A 19,171-nucleotide genomic window follows, 5' to 3' on the forward strand; every position below is an offset into this window, starting at 1 on the left:
AAAGTCGGAAAATGATTGCATTCTATACACGAACAGCTAAACATTGCTGCCTAATGTTCAGAGGCTTTCAACACCCTTGCTTAGGCCTCTATTCATGCTGATTAATTTTTCTTAACGATTGTGAACGGTCTCGTCACAACTAAGAGGTACTAATAAGAAGTAATTGTTAATTATTTGTCTCTTTCTTTTGATTTTCATGAGCAGTGGTGATTGTCAAAAAACAGCAGTGACAGCTGTTGAGTCACTGTACAGCATCTCAGGATATGAGGCAGAAAATTGCATAGGGTTTCTGTTACCACTTGTGAAAGGAAAAGATGGGTAAATGCAGTGGGCTTTTTCTCTTTCCCTTTCCCTTTTGGAAATCCTGGAACCTCAGGGTTGATAGTGACACCTAACAGCACAAGTATTGTAATACTACGAAATGCGAGTGATTTTCTCATTTTCTGCCCTCCTGAAAGAAAAAAAAGAAGAAACAGATTTGCATTTGTCATAATTTTTTTTAATGCCTAACCACAGACACAGAACCAAGTTACTATTTCTAAAATGTACCAGTCAAGAAAACATAATTTTTTCTGCATAATGTTCTAGGGTTACAAACCATTATTTCCAAGTGATACAAAAGGTGACAGCAATAAACCGCAAAATAGTCCATTGTTAATCAACTGGGAAGCAAACCCTTTTCTTTCAAGGGAAACTCTTCGCCAATGAGAAACCGCAACATGCTGCGTCAACGGAAAAGGTAAGCAATGGTGCTTTCTGATCTATATTTGCATATTGTTTGGAATAATGGATTCATTCAGCTGCATGCTCAAATGAGAGGAAATGCACAGTAATATTTGGCCTTTGACCCAGGAGCAGGAAGCATGTTATTCTAAAAGAAATACCGTATCTTGTTTTATTTCGTGTTCAAAATGTGGAATATGTTATTCAGTCTCAAATGAATGGCCCATATTTATAACATATTCAATTTGTTCCTAACTTAGTGTTATATGTTTATATTTTACTTCAGAACTTGTATTTATTATGTTTATATCCTACCTTTCTTTGTCAAAAGAAAAATCAAAGATGGCTAACAAGTCAAAGTAAAGTAATGTAATGCTCTTGAGCTTTCTTCCACTCCACAGACCAACGGCTGCATCAGTGCAGTCTTTGTCTCACCTGCTGCCAGTGCCAGCATTCCTACTGTGCTTCAAATCAGCTCCTTCCCAGATCCCAGACGCCAACCATAGATGCCGGACCACAACCACACAGCCCAGAAAATCCACAACAGTCAGTTGATTCTGCCCATGAAAGCTTCAACACTCCGAAGACTGACAGTTAAAACCTGTTCATGTATGGGAGAGAATCAAAGGGGCTTCATTACCTTCACATCTGTAGTACTTTTCCAGTCTACACTAACAAGCTGGCTCTACAGTTGACTTCAAAATCAGACCCCCCCCCCTTAACACACAAATTAGATGTTTAGAAAAAGAAGTGGACATGAGGGGAAACACAGTTTTGCAATATCATCATTTGGATTATAAACATTTGTTTGGAAAACAGGTGTTTACTGAACCTGCTCAAAAAAGTTCATAAGAAGAAAACAAAACCAGGAATGCAATAAAACAATGAAAATAAATCTCAAACATAGCAAACCAAGGTCTAAAGATGCATAAACTACAGAAATCTAAAAATGGTATTGATAAAACAGTCCTCCAGCTAGGTGCATATCGTAAAACAGCTAAAAATAATTACTTAGTTAAAAGCATGGATAAAGAAATAATTTTGACTGGTGCATAAAGGAAAAGTAAGGGCCAGGAGAGCTTCAAAGGAGAGAGTATCTCAAAGATGAGGTGCCCTTCCAGATCTGACCAGTGGTCCATCAGTGGTGCATCTTGTTGCACAGTTCAGTCAACTTGTTGCCCTGGAAGGCAACAAATGTGACATAGAGACCAAGATTATCCTCTGATGTTGCCTCTTTGTGCTTGTGTTCAGAGGTATATTTAGGGTAGGGCAGGCATGGCGGTTGCCCTAGGTGCCCCTTGAAGGGGGTGCTGTGGTCTGCACTGCTGCTGGGAAGGCAGGGTGATCTGCAGGGGCACTCAGGGCTGAAGCAGGTCTGTCCAGGATGTGATAGGAATGGCATTAGCACTCCAAATACCCAACAGATGCTGACACCTGTGCTGAGGCAGCAAGGCCTAGTGGACAGGATGAAACTCCTTCTTGAAAGTCCTCTGGCTGATCAGAGTTGCCAGTGAAAATAGGAGAGCCTCCATGTGTTGGGGGTGGCAAGCTCAACCTGTTCTTGGTGATGGTGCCTGCCCTGCCTTCACGCCAATGGCTCACCAGAGGGGCTCTAAGTGGCCAGGTGGGCTGCTGTGGAGCATGAAGGTGTGGAGTCCAACAGGTGAGCAGCCTATAGGGGCAAAGGAGGAGGAGACAGCCACAAGAACAGCATGGAAATGGCAGAGACAACATAGGCCAGTGGGCAGGCTGGCAGTTGAGCCCACTGGGGCAAGGGCCTTCCATCCTGCGGCAGAGACAGAACTCATCCAGGCAAGGATGACTCCCTGCACACCCTGTTGTTCAGGCCATCACAACTCATTGCTTTGGTCCCTTCATGGGGATGGGCTGGGAGGGGAGCAAGCACCTCTGAGAGTCCCTGTAGGCAATGAAGGCACAGCAGAGCCTCGCTTTCTCCCTGAGGAACCATAGGGCAGGGGGGCTCCTTCCAGAGCATTTAGCAGAGCAATCAGGTTCTGTAGCAGCAGCATCTTGCTGAGCCGCATGTTGCAAACTTGCAACTCTCCCTTGGGGTAAAAAAAGGAAGTACTCACTCTCTGCAGCTGGGGCCAGAAGCAATGTTTTCCATAGGAACCATTTTCTGTAGCTACATCCCTGCTAGTGTCCACAGGTTTGCTGCCTGTGAAAGTGGAGCTTCACTTTAGTCACCATGGCTAGGGGCCTCTGATGGATCTATTCCCCATGAATCTGGCCAATTCCTTTTTGAAGCCTTCTGTGTTTATGATCAGCATTATGTCCTCGGTGGGTATTTGTCCTGAATGTTTACTAACTTCATAAGGTTTTGATGCCCCCAAGTTCTAGCATTATGAGAGAAGGAGCAGACTCTAAACTTTCTCTGTCCTCTGCATAATTTTATAAATCCCTATCATGTCCCACTTAGCTGTCTTTTTTAAAACCAAAAAGTCCCAAACTTTTAAACACTCCTAATTATATATTGTTGGGAATCTTTGTACCCTATGAAGGTTTTGCCATTCTCTTTAATGGAAGGGCAGTGTGATAGAGAAGCTTGCTCATATGAAGACCCCTGGAATACATCACAGCATCTAGAGGCAATTGACTACAGTATAAACTCTGCTTGTTCCTAGTGTATTTATTGTAGGCTATGTTCATTGATGCAACTGTTTGAACCCAGGTTAAAGTGAATTTATAAACGGTAAGCCCTATCTTGCACTGAGCTGAACCCGTCAGCTTTGATACCATCTCTAACGTCAGGGGTGTTTTTTTTGTGGGGGTTTTCTAGTTGTATGAATGAGCCTACATGTGTACATTCACACTGGCACGGAACTCTGTGCAAATATTCTAGAAGTAGAGAAAGCAGGGGCACAAATGATCAGATGTGTACAATTACACTTATATTCAATTGCAGAGCATCTAAAATGCAGAGCAGTTTGAGCTTGTCAAGCTTGCTCTGCTGCTAAAATTCAGCGAGAGTCTGGAAATTCTTTACCAAGCTTGGTTTCTTCTAAAATGTCACTGGTGGTTGGACTGAACGATGACTGCATTTCTCACCTATTCATAGATGGGAAGTCTTAGTTTGCATGATGGATTGGGCTTTTTTAAAAAAAGACTTGCTTAGTCATCATTGCTGTGAATGACAATAGTTTAGTAGAGAATCCCATCAAAAGCCCTTAACACTAGAGACCACTGGCAAGAAACTCTTGATGCAGAATGACTGTGCAAAGCCACCTTTTTCACTACATTCAAGAATTTCCTTCAGAATTTTGAATCAAATCTGTCATTCTGTGCCATGCTTTTGTTACCCAGAGTGGAGACAGAGTATCTCAATATAGTGGGGAATATTAGCTTAGAGCAGACTGCTTATTAATGTTGTGAGAGGCCAGGTAAGGAATTTTTACTACCAGTGTATATGGAGATTAGCTCTTAGAAGAAAATCAACAGAGAAGGATATAATGCAAATTTCACAATCTTTATTGCAGGGATAAGGGGTTTATAATCACTGTGTGTGCAAACATGCACACACTGAGTTCCTAAGATATAGATAGGTTGGAAAATAGATTTCAAATAGAAAAGGGGTATGGGATATATGAGCAATATGACCTGATAGTGACCTGAAGAAGATCGAGGGTTCAGAGCCAAATGGCCAGCATTTGATTCCAGGAGGCAACATATTGGACACAGTGACAAAGATGGAAAGATGTCAATGGCACTGGGCAATTGGCCCTTTTGGGAGTAGGATATTTATAGGGTGAAGATCCACCTCTGGGAGTGTCAGGACAACCTTTTGGTAGATGTTAGGACAACCTCTGGAAGTTGCCCGGATGGATTGTTTGAGGAACAGTGTATTGTAAGGTGGTCAGAAGAAGTTAGTTACAGAAGGGAGTATCTGGGTTAAGATAGTCAGGGGAGGCAATGACATCAGGAATCTTCTTGTGGCTGGAAATGAGTATCCGTTCAGCAGGACTACTGTATCATGTTGAGGATACATTTTTCTTTGGCTGTGGAGCTGAAAATGTGCTGATATGGTAAACAAACTGAGAGCGTGAGAATAGAAAAACAATTCCTGGAAGCTTCTTGTAGGTAGACCTGGCTATTGCCAGAGAACGGACGCCCCATCTCTGCAATGCCAGCATCACTCTTTAGGCTGGCACTTGGGCAGGGATACCTGTGAATAGGTACTCTCCACACTATGCCAGGGTGGTATGGTAACACTTTTATATTGTTGTCTTTTGTGCGGCAGAACAAATAGCAGTTTCCACTGAAATATATAAAAAGTATTACACCCCTACTAACAATGGCACAGCCATAGCAATTGTGCCCACTTGTAAAAGAGCAACTTCAGTGAAATTTCAGAAGTACAACTTGCTGTTTGTATTCACACTTGACACCCTTCACTTGTGAAGCTTATACTGTTTAACTTATACTGCTTTTTATGGATGGAGAGATGAATGGATGGTGAGACTAATAACTAAGCACTAAATCACTATTTCTAGTCATGAGAACTGATGTTATGTAAGTATTATAAAGCAAAGAAAAGTTGAAATGTGACTGCAAATTAACATTGCTGCATGGACTCAATTAAGTCAGAAATCTTAATTGCTGGATTGGGCTTTTTAAAAAAGACTTGTTTAGTCAACATTGCTGTGATTGACAATAGGTAAATGGCACAGGTAAATTAAGAAGTACCTTTCTGCATTTCACACATGCACACCAACAATGACAGAAGCCCAGTGGCACAGCGCCAATGGGGATGGGTGGGGCGCAACGCCCCGGGCGCATGCCTGTGCGGAAGCAGGACGGGTGGGGTTGGATGCAGGGCTGGGGTGTGGAGCTCACACTTGCCCTGGTCACCCCTCCTCCTAGCTCTGCCCCTGCAGAAGCCTGAAAGATCTAGAAATCTTGCTCAGATGCTTTCTGTCATTACAGACTTATTGATTTTATATTTATTTATTAAAACATCTACATCCCTTTGTAACAAGAGGTTCCCCCCACAGCATCCTCTTGGAAGACTTGCACTAAATACTTTTAAAGGTTTTGCCTGTGCAAAACTGTTTAGTGGCAGAGTTCTCCAGAATTTAATAACTTTTAATTTTGATAATACAAAAGAGCAAGTGGGTTGATTTTGGTTCTTTGAACAATTAACCAGCAAACCAGACAGAACACCTGTAGAAACATTTTCTTGTATTGAGATAAGAAAATATTCTTTTTATTGAGCAAAATAGAAAAACAATACAGTCATGAAAAAGTTAACCCTATTACTGTGAAGATATATGCTAAAATTATTGAATTCTTAGTATTGCTTAATCATATCATATCAAGTAAGAGTTTTAAAAGCAAATCAGGTTTCAGTTTTTGTCTGACCACTTTTTCTACTGTTAAGTCACATCTGGGGCAGAGAGCTCATAGGGACATGGGGGGTCACGTGCCCCTGGGTGCATGCCAGGGGGTCATGTGGGGGGCGACAAATCACCCCCACACCCCTCCCCTTGGCCCTGTCTCACAAGGCTGCTCTGCCACCTGATGCCCCTCGGCCAGACCCCATCAGGCCCAGTGGAGGCCGCTGGTGGGTGCCTCTCAGCTCAGCCCTGCCAGGCCCAGGGAGGCCACAGATGTTGCCCCAGGCACTATTTCCCCCGGTATGCCTCTGAACCCACCCCTGCTATGCTGGCAGTGGCAGCATGGCATTCCAGCTTTGAGGGTGGGATGGCTGTCGCTACACGTTGGCAAAATCACCCCTCTGCTGGGGTAAGTGCACTTTAGAGGACAAATCTGCTGGTGCAATGGCACGCTACTCCCTGAAGCAGATTTGCCCCCCTTTCTTTGGATGCCACTTTGGGTAATTTTTTTTTGTGCTAACACAAGGTACCAATGATTGCATGTTGTCCATTTCTTTTCTAGTCTCATCAATGATAGTCAGTCAGCAGGTGAATGGCTTTGGTTCTCTTTTACTCATATAACTCAGTTTCTTATGTTTTCTGGCTACTCCCCTTCTTTTTTATTACCTTCTCACATGTGCAGTGGGATCATTGCAGCTGCAAAACTGAGACTCCTGGCACTTTTAAAAACATATTTACTTCATTTTTCCTCATTGAGACTCAAGGTGGATTACACAGAGTAAACTGATGTAATCATTAGAATGAGTCCTATAAGCATTGTAATAAGAATAAGTTTTCAGAAACTGGAAAAAAGTATTGGACAGGATATGGTAATCAGTGCCGACATTGGTACTATATGGGTAGAAAACATTGCAGTGAGACCAGGATAGTACATACTGCAAAGAGATAAAATATGCTGTACACGATGGTATAGTCTACAATTTTGTTCACTTTAGAAAAACACCTTCTTGAACCATTCCATTATAATATAGCCCTATTACCTTTATAAGCATAGCTTCCTAAGCAATCCTGCTTCATAGACACATTCCACTATGTGAGGGCTACAACAGAGAATGCATATGTGCAGAAAGTTGTTAATCTTGCCCATCTGCAGAGTGGCAGCCTCAGAAGGCCTTGCTCAGATGATCAAAGCTGTTATGGCAGACCATAGGAGGAGGAGATTTCCTGCAGATATGAGGGTTCAAAGCCATGATGGTCTTTGTATAGGATAGCCAGTGCCTTGACTTGACCCAGTAACCAGGGAACAGTCAATGGACTGACTGCATAATGGATGTTGTCTGCATGCCCTGCCTAATAGTTTTTACCAACTTGTGTCTCTGGGATGACTCCAAGAGTAGACTCTTGTAGAGTGCATTAAAATAGTCTAGTTTTAGTGTTACCATGGCATCGATCCAGGTGGCCAAATTAGCTAAGTCAGATAGGGAGCCATTTTCCATCCTAAATGAATTTGGAAGGGCGCCCTTTTTGCATATACATTAACTTGTTTCTCCAGCAGTAATGCTGTAACCAGTATAACCTCTATGCTATTAACCAAAGATCAGCAAAGATCAGCTGAAAGGCAATGGAAGTGGGAAGCACAATGTCCTCCAAGACCTCAGCCTTCACAGAAGATGCATTGTACATATGTGAATTCTGAACAAAAAAAATACATCTTCCTTCTTTGTATGTGAGACTCTGTGCTTGAGTTTGAGGTGTTGTGCCATTCACCACTGATGTGTTTAATGCCATATGTGATGTTGAATAAACTATGTTTCCCTGCTGCAGCTTATGTAAGCTTAGTGCTATCATTAGAATTTATAATTTCTCTATCTCTTCTAAGCAGTGACTATTTTCCTGTCAACTTGGAGCTCCGCATCACACAATAATACTATCATAATTTATACCATAATTTTATAGACTATGATAAATAGGGGATCATTTATGCAAATATATGACTATGATCTGCTATGCTTATTGTAAAGGTAAAGAGCACCTCTAGCCCACATTGAATAAGCATCATAAGTAACACATCTGTCAAACTGCCCCATTAACCACATTCTATTTTTTTTCTTTCTGATGGTTTGTAAGACTACTGTATCTGACAAGATTATATTACACCAACTGACCTTAAGTTTCCTGTCTACTTTGTTCCCCCCGCACAAAGGAATGAAGTTTCAGGGTACTACAAAAGGATTTCCTTTAAATGGGGAAGGGGAAATGAAGTGGAAAATTTCTCAAGCCTTCTTGCTTTCACATGTGAAACTTTCGAGGGATCCCTAAAGAGCAGCAAACTGGACATGGAGATGAGCATTTGTCACATTGGGAGACCTAGTCACTTAAAGGAAACTTTACATTTAGAAATCCCACAGAAACCTATTTATAAAACCAAAGACACCTCCTATCTAACACCATCTCTTAAAACCTGTGAAAATACGTAATTCTCATTAGTTAAAATATTTAACAGCCAAGTATAAATACCACCACTTAGACAGCTGAAGATCAAACCTGCAAAGGGCAATAGACAGCCAAGTTAGATCATTGTTGTGGGTCCAGCATAGCTCTGTGTGAAGATAACTACCTCACCCAGGAACAATGACTTGGCAGATTTGCTTGTTCATCTTTCTGGCTATTAGTTGTTCCGATGGACATATTCTCATGGATTCAGTTTTTGAACAGATAAAAGAAGATATTAACTTGCTGGAGCAAGACTTTGTAAGTACACTTTCAGATATGTTTCTTGTTCACGTTCTCTTCCATTTTCTTGTACAACAGTATATCTCAGGACACTGATATTTTTGGGTAGCAACTTTTGGGTTTGTGATTGTAATGAATGTAGACATTAAATTCATTGTTAAATATTTTGGTTTCATTCAGTTTGGCTATATGATTAGAGAAATGCCTCCCATTAGCTACTCATGTAACCCACAATGAGAATTTTGAAAAATTCCATATTTCAGCTAAATTTCATAAGTTTGTAACATTTCCATATTTCCGATAAGACTGAATGAAAGCTGGTGCAAATCTCTTGATGGTTTCCTGTACAGTAAGTGTTGAGGAGCAGGGTTGACTGTCTAGAACGGTGGAGGAAGGGAGATCAACCAAGCTAATCACCTTTATCTGGAATTTCTAAACATATTGTTTTGATTGAAACAGTTTTCACAAAATTGGCAGTTTCTCTTTCCCACTCTATGACTAGTCCAAGATCCTCACAATGGCCTTTGTAGGTTCTTCACATCCTTCTTGTCCTTGAATACATACAATCCAACACAATGTTACTATAGTCAACAACCTGATTTGTCAAAGAATAATGTCTTTCTAATTGCAGTTGTCTCTCTAACATATTGCAAATGTCTCTCTAACATAAACATATTTCATAAGTAGGTTTTAGTTATAGGGTAATGTGGTTTCCCATAGATTTCCATCTTTGTTCAAGTAGCTTTGGGTGTTGGACCTTACTGAGAGGGGTCTTTGTATGGTTTATGTATTAGTTTAAGAGGCTTGTATCCCACTTCTTTGTGCCTGAGCCAGCCTTTCCTGATGTTAGCAAATAAATGTTGTCATCTTAATTCCCAGTCACTTTTGTATTCAGCTGGCTACATGTCTAGTGACTTGTGCATCAAAACTTGCACATGGAAACTTGTGGAGGCTGTATAAGAAGAAACAACCAAAGCAAGTTAATGTTTAAATGGTAAAAAAAGTGCCAGCACATTAATGCTGACATGACTGCATAACCAGGTGGTGAAAACATTTCTTCAGTAATCAATATGACTAGCCAGATGGGTAGTTATATGATGATCATCATAAAATCCCATCTTACTTAACTTAGATCATTCTCGAGTAATCTTCCATTCAGCTTCCACTGATTTAGCTTTAGCAAGGTAGCTACATCATGGGCCCATCAACCATATTCTGACAGTGCTATTAGTAGTGATTAAGGGAAAACTGTCTGGGCAGCTTTCACATATACTGGGTAAGGCTGAAGGTGAATTTAGTTAAGGAAGTTGATTAGGTGGTACAGCAAGTTTCTCATGGAATAAGGTTACCAGAGAATATAGAATAATTACAATCCAATTTTTAATTTATTGTTGATTTTAACAGGTTTATTATCATTATCACTCATGTAGCAGTATGCTATTACACGCACCAGCAGTGTGCTAGAAATGTTATAAAATGCCAAATCTGCATGTACACTAAAATAACAAGTCTATCGTATGAGGAACCACAAGCAGAACTAGATAAATTAATGTCTAATCCTGAACTACCTCTTGAGTAAAAGCATCCATTCTGAATTTTTGATGCAATCTGGATTCTAGTAGAGTTTGCCGCCCTGAGCCCTGTTGTGAAGGTTGAGGTATAAATATAAATAAAATAATGGATTTTCTTCCATGACATTGCTAGGGCATTTTGCAAGCACTTAAAATATTATTTTAATATTCCACATGGGTACACTGAATAACAGAGCCACACTCACCAGAAGATACATTTAAATTGCATCTTTTTCACTTTCTAATTTGCATCAAGCTCATTTTGAATTAAAGAGGCAGAAGCTAAACAACATTGTTAATGCTGCTTTTGAAAATGTTGCGTAATAGAATAAAGATGGTACAGTGAGTCTGTTTGCAGAAAGTAGATAATGAGTCAAGGAAGCTGGAGAGACACAAACATTAGGAATGGAAGACAAGGTTATTGGTACACATTTAATTTGCCAATATTCAATGTAATTCACTTGGCCATATATAAGATTAAGAATGTAAATGAAAGGCAGAGTAAGTGTGTTCGTATCCTTTTGTATAGCATTATCTCCTCTTAAATAACACTGGTATGAGGCTATCTCTATTGATCAGCAATGAAGCATGCAAGGAGAGTTCCTCCAAGTTTACCTTAAAGCCAGGTTTCATGACTTACACATAAGAGGAAACAGGTTTGTGCAAATCAGACCTGTCTGAGCAGAAAAATAATCCTCAGGATTAAAAAAAAAACCTTAATTTGAAAATGGAATTGAATTAGAGCTGTGTGGCAAATCAAATAGAATATATACAGTGGGAAAACAGCAAGTAACAAGAGTCTTCCATACTTGAACCATTAACTGTGTATATTGACAGTTTTCTGCAACCTTTTTTAAAAACCATGCCTTCTTTTATACAAGATACGACGCATCTTATAAAAGGCTTAGAAGATGTGAGATGCCCTGCAGGTGCAGTTATTATGACTGTAGATGTGACATCACTATACACCAATGTGCCCTTAGATGAAACCAGGAATATTCTATATGACTTACTAGACGTGACTAGACATAACAATTCTCCACCAACACAATTTTTGATTAATTTATTAGATTTCATTTTTGAACATAGCTACTTTAGGTTTGACAATACTTTTTTTCTTAAAAATCTGGCTTAAATATGGGCTTGTTGCTAGCTCCTAGCTGCACAAATTTATTCATGTGGAATTTTGAAATGAAATACATTAATAATGAGAAAAATAATCTTTATTGAAAATACTTAATTTATTAAAGGAAATATATAGACAATCTCCTGTTTATTATGAAACCAGAAATTGAATTCCCAACATTTCTTGCTTGGCTTAATGGACTATATGACTCTATACAATTTACCGGTGAAAGTAGTCAAATTAAAATAAATTTTCTTGATACAACAATATATTTTGATAAAGATAATAAAATAGCTTTTGCACCATACCACAAAGCTATAGAGAAAAACATGGCCTTACATTATATATCTCATCATCCTTTACAATTAAGAAATAATTTACCCTTTAGCCAGCTTGTCAGAGCTAAATCTACAGAGAATGAAATATTTAGGTTTGAAGCTAATAGGGTATTACAAAACTATCATCAACGTGGATACCCGACACCTATTCTTACATGTGCCTTTAATAGAGTTTCCCATGTTCCTTGTGAACAACTTATGAATTATAAAAAGAAATCCTAGGATAAAAGAATAACCTAGGCTATAACCTTCACACCAAAAGCCAATGTTCTTAAATCCATTATCAATAAACATTGGCATATTATTTCACATATTTCAGGATGTACAGTTCCCTCACGCATCTCATATAAACACACTAACAATATTAGGCAACAACTAGTGAGAGCAGACTAAAACACCTTGTGTTACAGGTCATTATAAATGTGGTAGATGCAACCTATGCAGCCTCACCTACAACACTAAGAAAATAAGAGACCCGGCTCACATATATCGCCGTTGGAGCATTAACCATTTTTCCAATTGCAATTCTAGACAATGTGTTTATTTAATAATTTGCCCTTGTCAGCTTGGATACATTGGGATGACAACCAGATTGCTGGGAGTAAGATTGAATGAACATATTAGCTCCCTCAAAACTAAAAGAGAAGATGCCCCACTTACAAAACATTTCATTAAGAAAAACCATTCAGAAAGAGACTTTAAATGTATTGTGTTATACACATATAATTCTTGTGCAGATGAATTTAAAGTTGTTAAAAAAGTGTTGTTGCAACAAGAAGCCAGATGGATTCATTTATTAGATGGCCACCATGTAGGTCTTAATAAAGAATTAAATTTAAGCTCTTATTTATAAAATGACTGTACCTTTAAGCTAATTGTGCACACCTGTGCCTGCTTGTCTACTTATTTCTTATGCTTGATTGTTGAATCAGTTGCATAGAATACTTTCTGGCCAACAAGAACCTTGATATCATGTTACTAGTGAGTTCCGTTATTTATGTACATTTATACTTATATTGTATTTCATTCAGTATTTATTGTTGTAAGAATATGTCATAGGAATATAGTATTTATTAATGCAAGAATAGATCATAGGAATGCTTGTCATTATCACTGTCAGTTTGTTACCAATTTTGTATTTATTATATTTTATAGAGATGTCTCATTTTAGCGCTATGTTAAAAACAACTTGATCAGTATCAGAAGCATGTATTTGCACTGAAGAAGAAAAGTTGAAAACGTAGTTTAGCGCGCAACACATTTTGCCCTTGTGCTGCTTCTCACTGCTTTCATCTATCCGGCTGTCTTTGGTTTTTCCACACCATGCAGTCTTTCGCTAATTGATTACATCTGAACTATGCTTCTACAATAACACTTTATATTATATGCTAGTGCTTGTAACCATGAGTACTACAAGATATTCTTCGACCTCGCCTATTTGCTCAGCTTTGTTATATGCTTCGCTCAAGTCACGGACTGTGCTCATATAAAACTTAAGAATCTGCAGCAAAATAAGAAAGTGTCCTATATGGTCGGATATATTGGACATCAACCACGACACTACCTTATAGGGTTGTCATTTTGTAATATATTTATTTATATTATAGCACATTAGGTTATGTAATTTGCACTTATAATGAAATATATTCATGACACTTGATAATATATGCCTTGCAATATATTTATATACAGCCTTTTTGTTGTTGACTCTTGTTCCTTATTGAATTAGAGCTGTCATTGCTGAGATTGAGGATTATGCAGTGTATTTGGTTGAACCTATATTTTGTATTACAGAATGCAAGTCAATCTAATGTCGCTGATGGTGAACCTCTTTTCACCAAAAAACTGCTCAACACCCTGTGGTCAGAGGTAAGTTTGTGAATACCTTGAGTGAGGGGATTGTTGTTGTTGTTGTTCAGCTACACTCTGCTAAAATTGCTCATGGACTTAGAACTGACAATGGATCATGGACTTAGAACTGACAATGTATTGCTTATTTTTATGAACTTTCACTGAAATAATTCTGACAAGCTATCAGGAGAAATTGATAAGAAACTACTTTGATTTCAAAATACAGATGGGAGCCCATGATTATTTTGACTTTTTGCCAAATGATTACCACCATTCTAGCATTAGTGATGGTTATATGATGCTTTCAGCATGGCCCAGTCAGAGTGATGGATTTAAGGGTCAGCAACTTGAATAATCTACTTTTCTAGAAAAAAAATCACAAATTTGTTTTTCTTTTCTTTTCTGGCTTTCTTACAGGGCAAAGAAAAAAAAATCTTACTTGCCCAGATAATTTCCATGTACTGGAAGATGCTGAAAAATTCAACCAATATCACACATGTCAGAAACATAGTAGATGCACTGGAATTCTATAAAACAAAATACAATGAGAGCTTGAAGAAGGCAACTGATATAATTGAGTTGGCAAAGCTTCCGGTAATATTGGTGTTTTGATTGAGGATATTCTTGTCAAGAGATTTTACAGTGGTTGTAGAATGAGAATGAATTCAGTCAAATTAAGCACAATTAAATTCCACTATATGGTTAAAATGTAATTAATTATGGCTGGACAAATTCAGGTCATAATTCTAAAAACTATAACATCTCAATTTTGTGCCTTGATACTTTATGCATATATTCAAAAATCCCATAGATTTCATGGCTGTTCCTTTTAAGTATGGCTATTTGGATTGTATGCTAAATACTTAATGAAGGCAACACACACAAAACCTTTACCCTGGAATATTGCCATTAGTGCCAGAGAGAGAGAGACAGACAGAGGCTGTTTCCACATGGGCGGATAACAGTGCCCCAGGGACGCTAAAAACACCATCCCTGGGGTGGCATTTGCACAGCATGCTCACAACACCCAAGCGGCATGAAGACACCACTGTTGAACCTTGCTCCAGGAGCAAGGTTTTTCAACAGTAGCATCTTCCACACACTGCTGTGCGAATGGCAGCGGGTGGAAGGCGCCATTCCCCCTGCCTTCCCTGAACGCCTTACCTTTGTCTCCTGGCTTCCGGCACATTGGAGAGGCCAGGGGACACTCCCCCCTGGCCTGTGACTCCAGAGCTGTCGCTCAGGCCAGGGTGTGTGTCCCCTGGCCTTTGCCACGCACTGGAAGCCAGGTAAGGTGTTTGGGGACAGCGCAGCCTGTGCGAAGGCTGCGCCGTCGCCTGTGTCCCTACCGGGATCGTCCGTGTGAATGGTCCCAGGAGGGTCCATCGGCATCATTTATACTGATACACCCCTGCTCAGCGCCCATGTGGAAAGGGCCAGAGAGAGTGACAAAACTTTTTAAAGCAATGTACCAATTTATGAGCAGTATTGAATAGAAAACTTGAATCTGTTTGTTAACATCAGTGGTTCTTTGAAGTAAGGAGAATTTAAACATGTTTTGCATTGGTCTTCCTTGCTTAAGAGTTGCGTTGTATAAATATTTGCCATCAATAATCCATGGGTGAACTCACAGATGTTTTTAAACTTATATAAGAAATATGCAGTGCAGCACTTTGCACAATACATGTTTACTTGACATAACATTAACTAATACGAAAATATAAGCACATTCAATACAGATATAAGTCCAGTCAGGTCAAATGTGGACTTCTATCCTGAAGTTAAAAATCTACATAATTGTGCTGCATCAATGGTGTAGTTAATCTATATTTATTTACAATTATTTCAGTCCCCTCTGCTAAGTGAGATGATCTGCTTCCTTAGAGAAATTTAACCCACTGAAAGATTTTATTTGCTTCTATGGCATTTCTGAGGATTTATTACTATTTTTAAATGCTCTTTTAAATATTTTTAACTATAATGTGAGCCTGCTCAATTGATACCTTAACTTTTCAATTAGCTTTTAGATTGAATCAATCTTTTGTTATTTTGTTGTTTGGAACAGATGAGTGATTTCAGACTCCAGCGTAAGGCAATAGTTGAACTGTACCCAGTTTTACAGGAAGTGAACAAAGAAGAGAACCAAAGAAAGAGGAGAAGCAAGAAACTCAGTCTCCAACGCCTGCAGCGACTTCAACAAAACTATAGAGGCTAGCTATTTCTTCTACTGATAACTCCTTTTAATATATAACCTTATTTATTTATATTTATCAATTGATTTAACATAATTATTTATACGAGTCAATCTGGTAGAAGCACCAAATTATTTTAAATATTTATAATTCATAATGTTATTTTTAAAAGTTAATATTATTAATTCCTATTTAATTACTAATGTTTGTCAGCTGGACTATCTGGGATTTGTTCAGACTCTACTTGATATTGTCTATGGACTTTATATAAAATGTTTAATTAAACAAATTGCACAACTATTTCTGATGTTCTGAAACTTTTTGGGGCATTGGTGTTGGAGTGATCTTAAAAATCATAAGGCTATCACTAAATGTTTGGGTTTTTTGAGGATTTTGGCACTTTCAGGTGTTTAAATTACTGTAGAATCATACACCCATTCATGCAAGATGTATCCCAGTTAAGGTCCAGAGTTCCATGGGTAGTTGAACTGTTTCGTGCACATACATCTTCTTTCAGTGTAGTGGAAGTAGCATTCCTTTTAGAGGTGCAAGATGTCTTATATTAAAATGTGATGGAAACCCTTGCAAGTGAATTAGGATGTATGTACTGGAAGAAGCCCTTGCACTAATGTGAAATTATGGAGTTGGGTGAATGCATTTAACAATGTGTATTTGCACACAGAAAAATTAAATACAAAACTTTCTGATCAAGAAAATCTGTGAGTGCACGGCAACCATTTTCACTTACATTCAATGTGTTAAGCTAATTAGAAATTTGAATTAACCTGTGCCCTAATGTGTGCAGTTGGTATTAATTCTGCTCATGTAAGGGTTTGGCAATGGAGTCTATTCTATGAATGAGAATGGTTAAACCAGGTAGGTCCTACTCAAATGGGTTTGGGGCAAACCACCCATTTCACAGGTGAGGATAGTGATAATTTTCTACCAACAAGTCACCATTTTTAGTGGGGACAAGTAGGAATGAATTGGTTATCTTTCAAAATAAATGCATCATGTCTTCTAAACACATTCTGAAGCCTTTCTACATCTTGCCTTCCAAAATCTATTCCTCAACATCACCACTACCTTAATTGTGTGAGCACACTGAATGGCTTCCATTTAAACCTTGTCACATATGGTCTGCCCTCCATAAGTTTCTTCTATAACACAAGACCATAGATAAATGGAATCATGGCATACCTAAAATGATCTATTTTGTATTAAAGATTATGACTGATGTGCCATCAGTGGTGGCTGATGCAGATCCATCTCACTGTCCTTCAAGAAATTCATACATGTGCTGCTTAATTATGCATACAAAACATTATTGTGATCATCTCCATTCTTTAATGGCATGAGGAGGAACATCCTTTATTTATGTACTGTCATTGAAGATGGTCAATATATATATTACATACACATGCACGCAGATTGTATGAAAATACAAGCTACTTTGGACAGCCAGAATGGTGCAGTAGTTAAGTGCAGTGGACTCTAATCTGGAGAACCGGGTTGGATTCCCCATTCCTCCACATGAAGCCTGCTGGATGACTTTGGGCCAGTAACCGTTCTCTCAGAACTCACTCAGCCCACAAATGCAGGCAATGGCAAACCACCTATTAATATCTCTTGCCTTGAAAACTCTACAGGGTTGCCATAAATCTGTGATTTGACAACACACACACACACACACACACAGACACACACACAGACACACACAGACAGTCTTGAGAGCCAGGGTGGTATACTGGTTAAAGTGTCAAATTAGCATCTGGGAAACCCAGGTACAAATTCCCACTCTGCCATGGAAACTTGCTGGGTGACCTTGGGCCAGTCACACACTTTTAGCCTTGACCCTGGCAAGTAGTTGGATGGGAGATCTCCAAGGAATGCCAGGGGCATGATTCAGAGGCAGACAATGGCAAACCAGCTCTGAATGCCTCCTGCCTTGAAAATCCTACAGTGTATACTATAATCATCTATTTTATGTCACCAAAGGCCTGTGTTACACGTTGTGCTAGGTATATTATATAAGGGCAAGAGTAAAATATAGTCACCTAGTTCTGAAAATTTCTACGGTCAACCTGATGAGATAGTATTTGCATCCTGCTGGATAGGTTAAATTAGGCAGTATGTGAATGAGTAATTTCTTTTGCACTTGAATCAGTGAACATGGATTGATATCCATATGGACTAGCATTGGATGTGTTTCACCAAATCGGTTTGTTTCATAACTGTAATGTTTTTAATATGCCATTAAAGGCTTTTGTTTTGTTTTGTTTGAAAATCCTACAGGGTCACCATAAGTCAGCAGCCTCTTGACAGCAAAAAAACCCACAACTTAACATTTCTTTATATTGTTTATACATATAACAGCATACTAGAAGGGGAACTAAGCATGAATAGCAATAACTTGCCCCAATCTTCCCAACAAATCTAAGTCCCAGTTTGTACATTTGTAGGGATAATGCATTGTTCAATAAAAAAAGGAAGGGTGAACTCATTAGTTCCCTTTCACCACATAGCATCTACTGTGACCTGCAAGCATTTCATTTGAATTTCTAATCACAGAAAGAACCAATTTATACAATTTTAACAGTACACAAAACCCACCACCTCCTTATGATAGGTCATTTGTCTGGGTCACACTATCATGGCAGAGAAGGGAGGGTATCTGTGCTTGCTCCTATATGATGCTCATGACAATAAAGCAAAGTAATTTTAGACAATAAAAATCAAGTCACACTACTAGCACTTCAGTACTAAACATGGAGTTGGATCCAGTATATCATCTATGGAAGATATGGAAGTTACAAATATTTATAATGCTCTCCCCTCAGGAATCCTTTTTGAGCCCCAGAAAGTAAATATTTTAATCTTATCTGCCATTGTATTTAATATCTGTTTAAAACCACTGGGAGAGGTCATCAGGAGGTATGGGCTGCAGTGTCACCAATATGAGGATGATGTCCAGCTGTGCCTTTCTTTTCCACCTATTTCTGGAGGTGCTGATGATGTTCTGAACTGGTTCTTAGAGTAAGTAATGGGCTGCATGAGGGCGAACAAGCTAATTCTGACAAGACATAGGTTTTCTCTGTTAGCAGAAAGGTGGACCAACTACACTGGTTTCCAGTCTGCTTCTGAGCCAAATGAAGGGCAACAGATATATTTAGAATATATAATCCTGTTAAGCAAAGTAATGAGCAGAAATGTGGATTGTGCGGCACATTAAATTAGAATAATTATCTGTCAAAAGACCAGCCATTTTACCTCAGAAGTTCAT

At 38.9% G+C, this 19,171-nt stretch overlaps 1 protein-coding gene across 1 annotated transcript; it reads left to right on the top strand.

Annotated features, from left to right (window-relative positions):
• The first annotated feature begins 719 nt into the window (after positions 1-719).
• On the top strand, positions 720-15,911 carry LOC125435373 (interferon gamma-like). Its single transcript, XM_048501560.1, has 5 exons — positions 720-739; positions 8,750-8,828; positions 13,640-13,714; positions 14,114-14,290; positions 15,762-15,911. The coding sequence occupies exons 1-5, from the start codon at positions 720-722 to the stop codon at positions 15,909-15,911; spliced, it is 501 nt and encodes a 166-aa protein (XP_048357517.1).
• Positions 15,912-19,171: the final 3,260 nt, after the last annotated feature.

Source organism: Sphaerodactylus townsendi, linkage group LG06 (genome assembly GCF_021028975.2).
Source record: "Sphaerodactylus townsendi isolate TG3544 linkage group LG06, MPM_Stown_v2.3, whole genome shotgun sequence".
NCBI lineage: Eukaryota > Metazoa > Chordata > Lepidosauria > Squamata > Sphaerodactylidae > Sphaerodactylus > Sphaerodactylus townsendi.

Coding starts and splice junctions, on each gene's coding strand:
- LOC125435373 (XM_048501560.1), top strand. CDS start 720: ATGCTGCGTCAACGGAAAAG. Junction 740..8,749: donor ATGCTGCGTCAACGGAAAAG/GTAAGCAATGGT, acceptor TCTGGCTATTAG/TTGTTCCGATGGACATATTC. Junction 14,291..15,761: donor TTGAGTTGGCAAAGCTTCCG/GTAATATTGGTG, acceptor TGTTTGGAACAG/ATGAGTGATTTCAGACTCCA.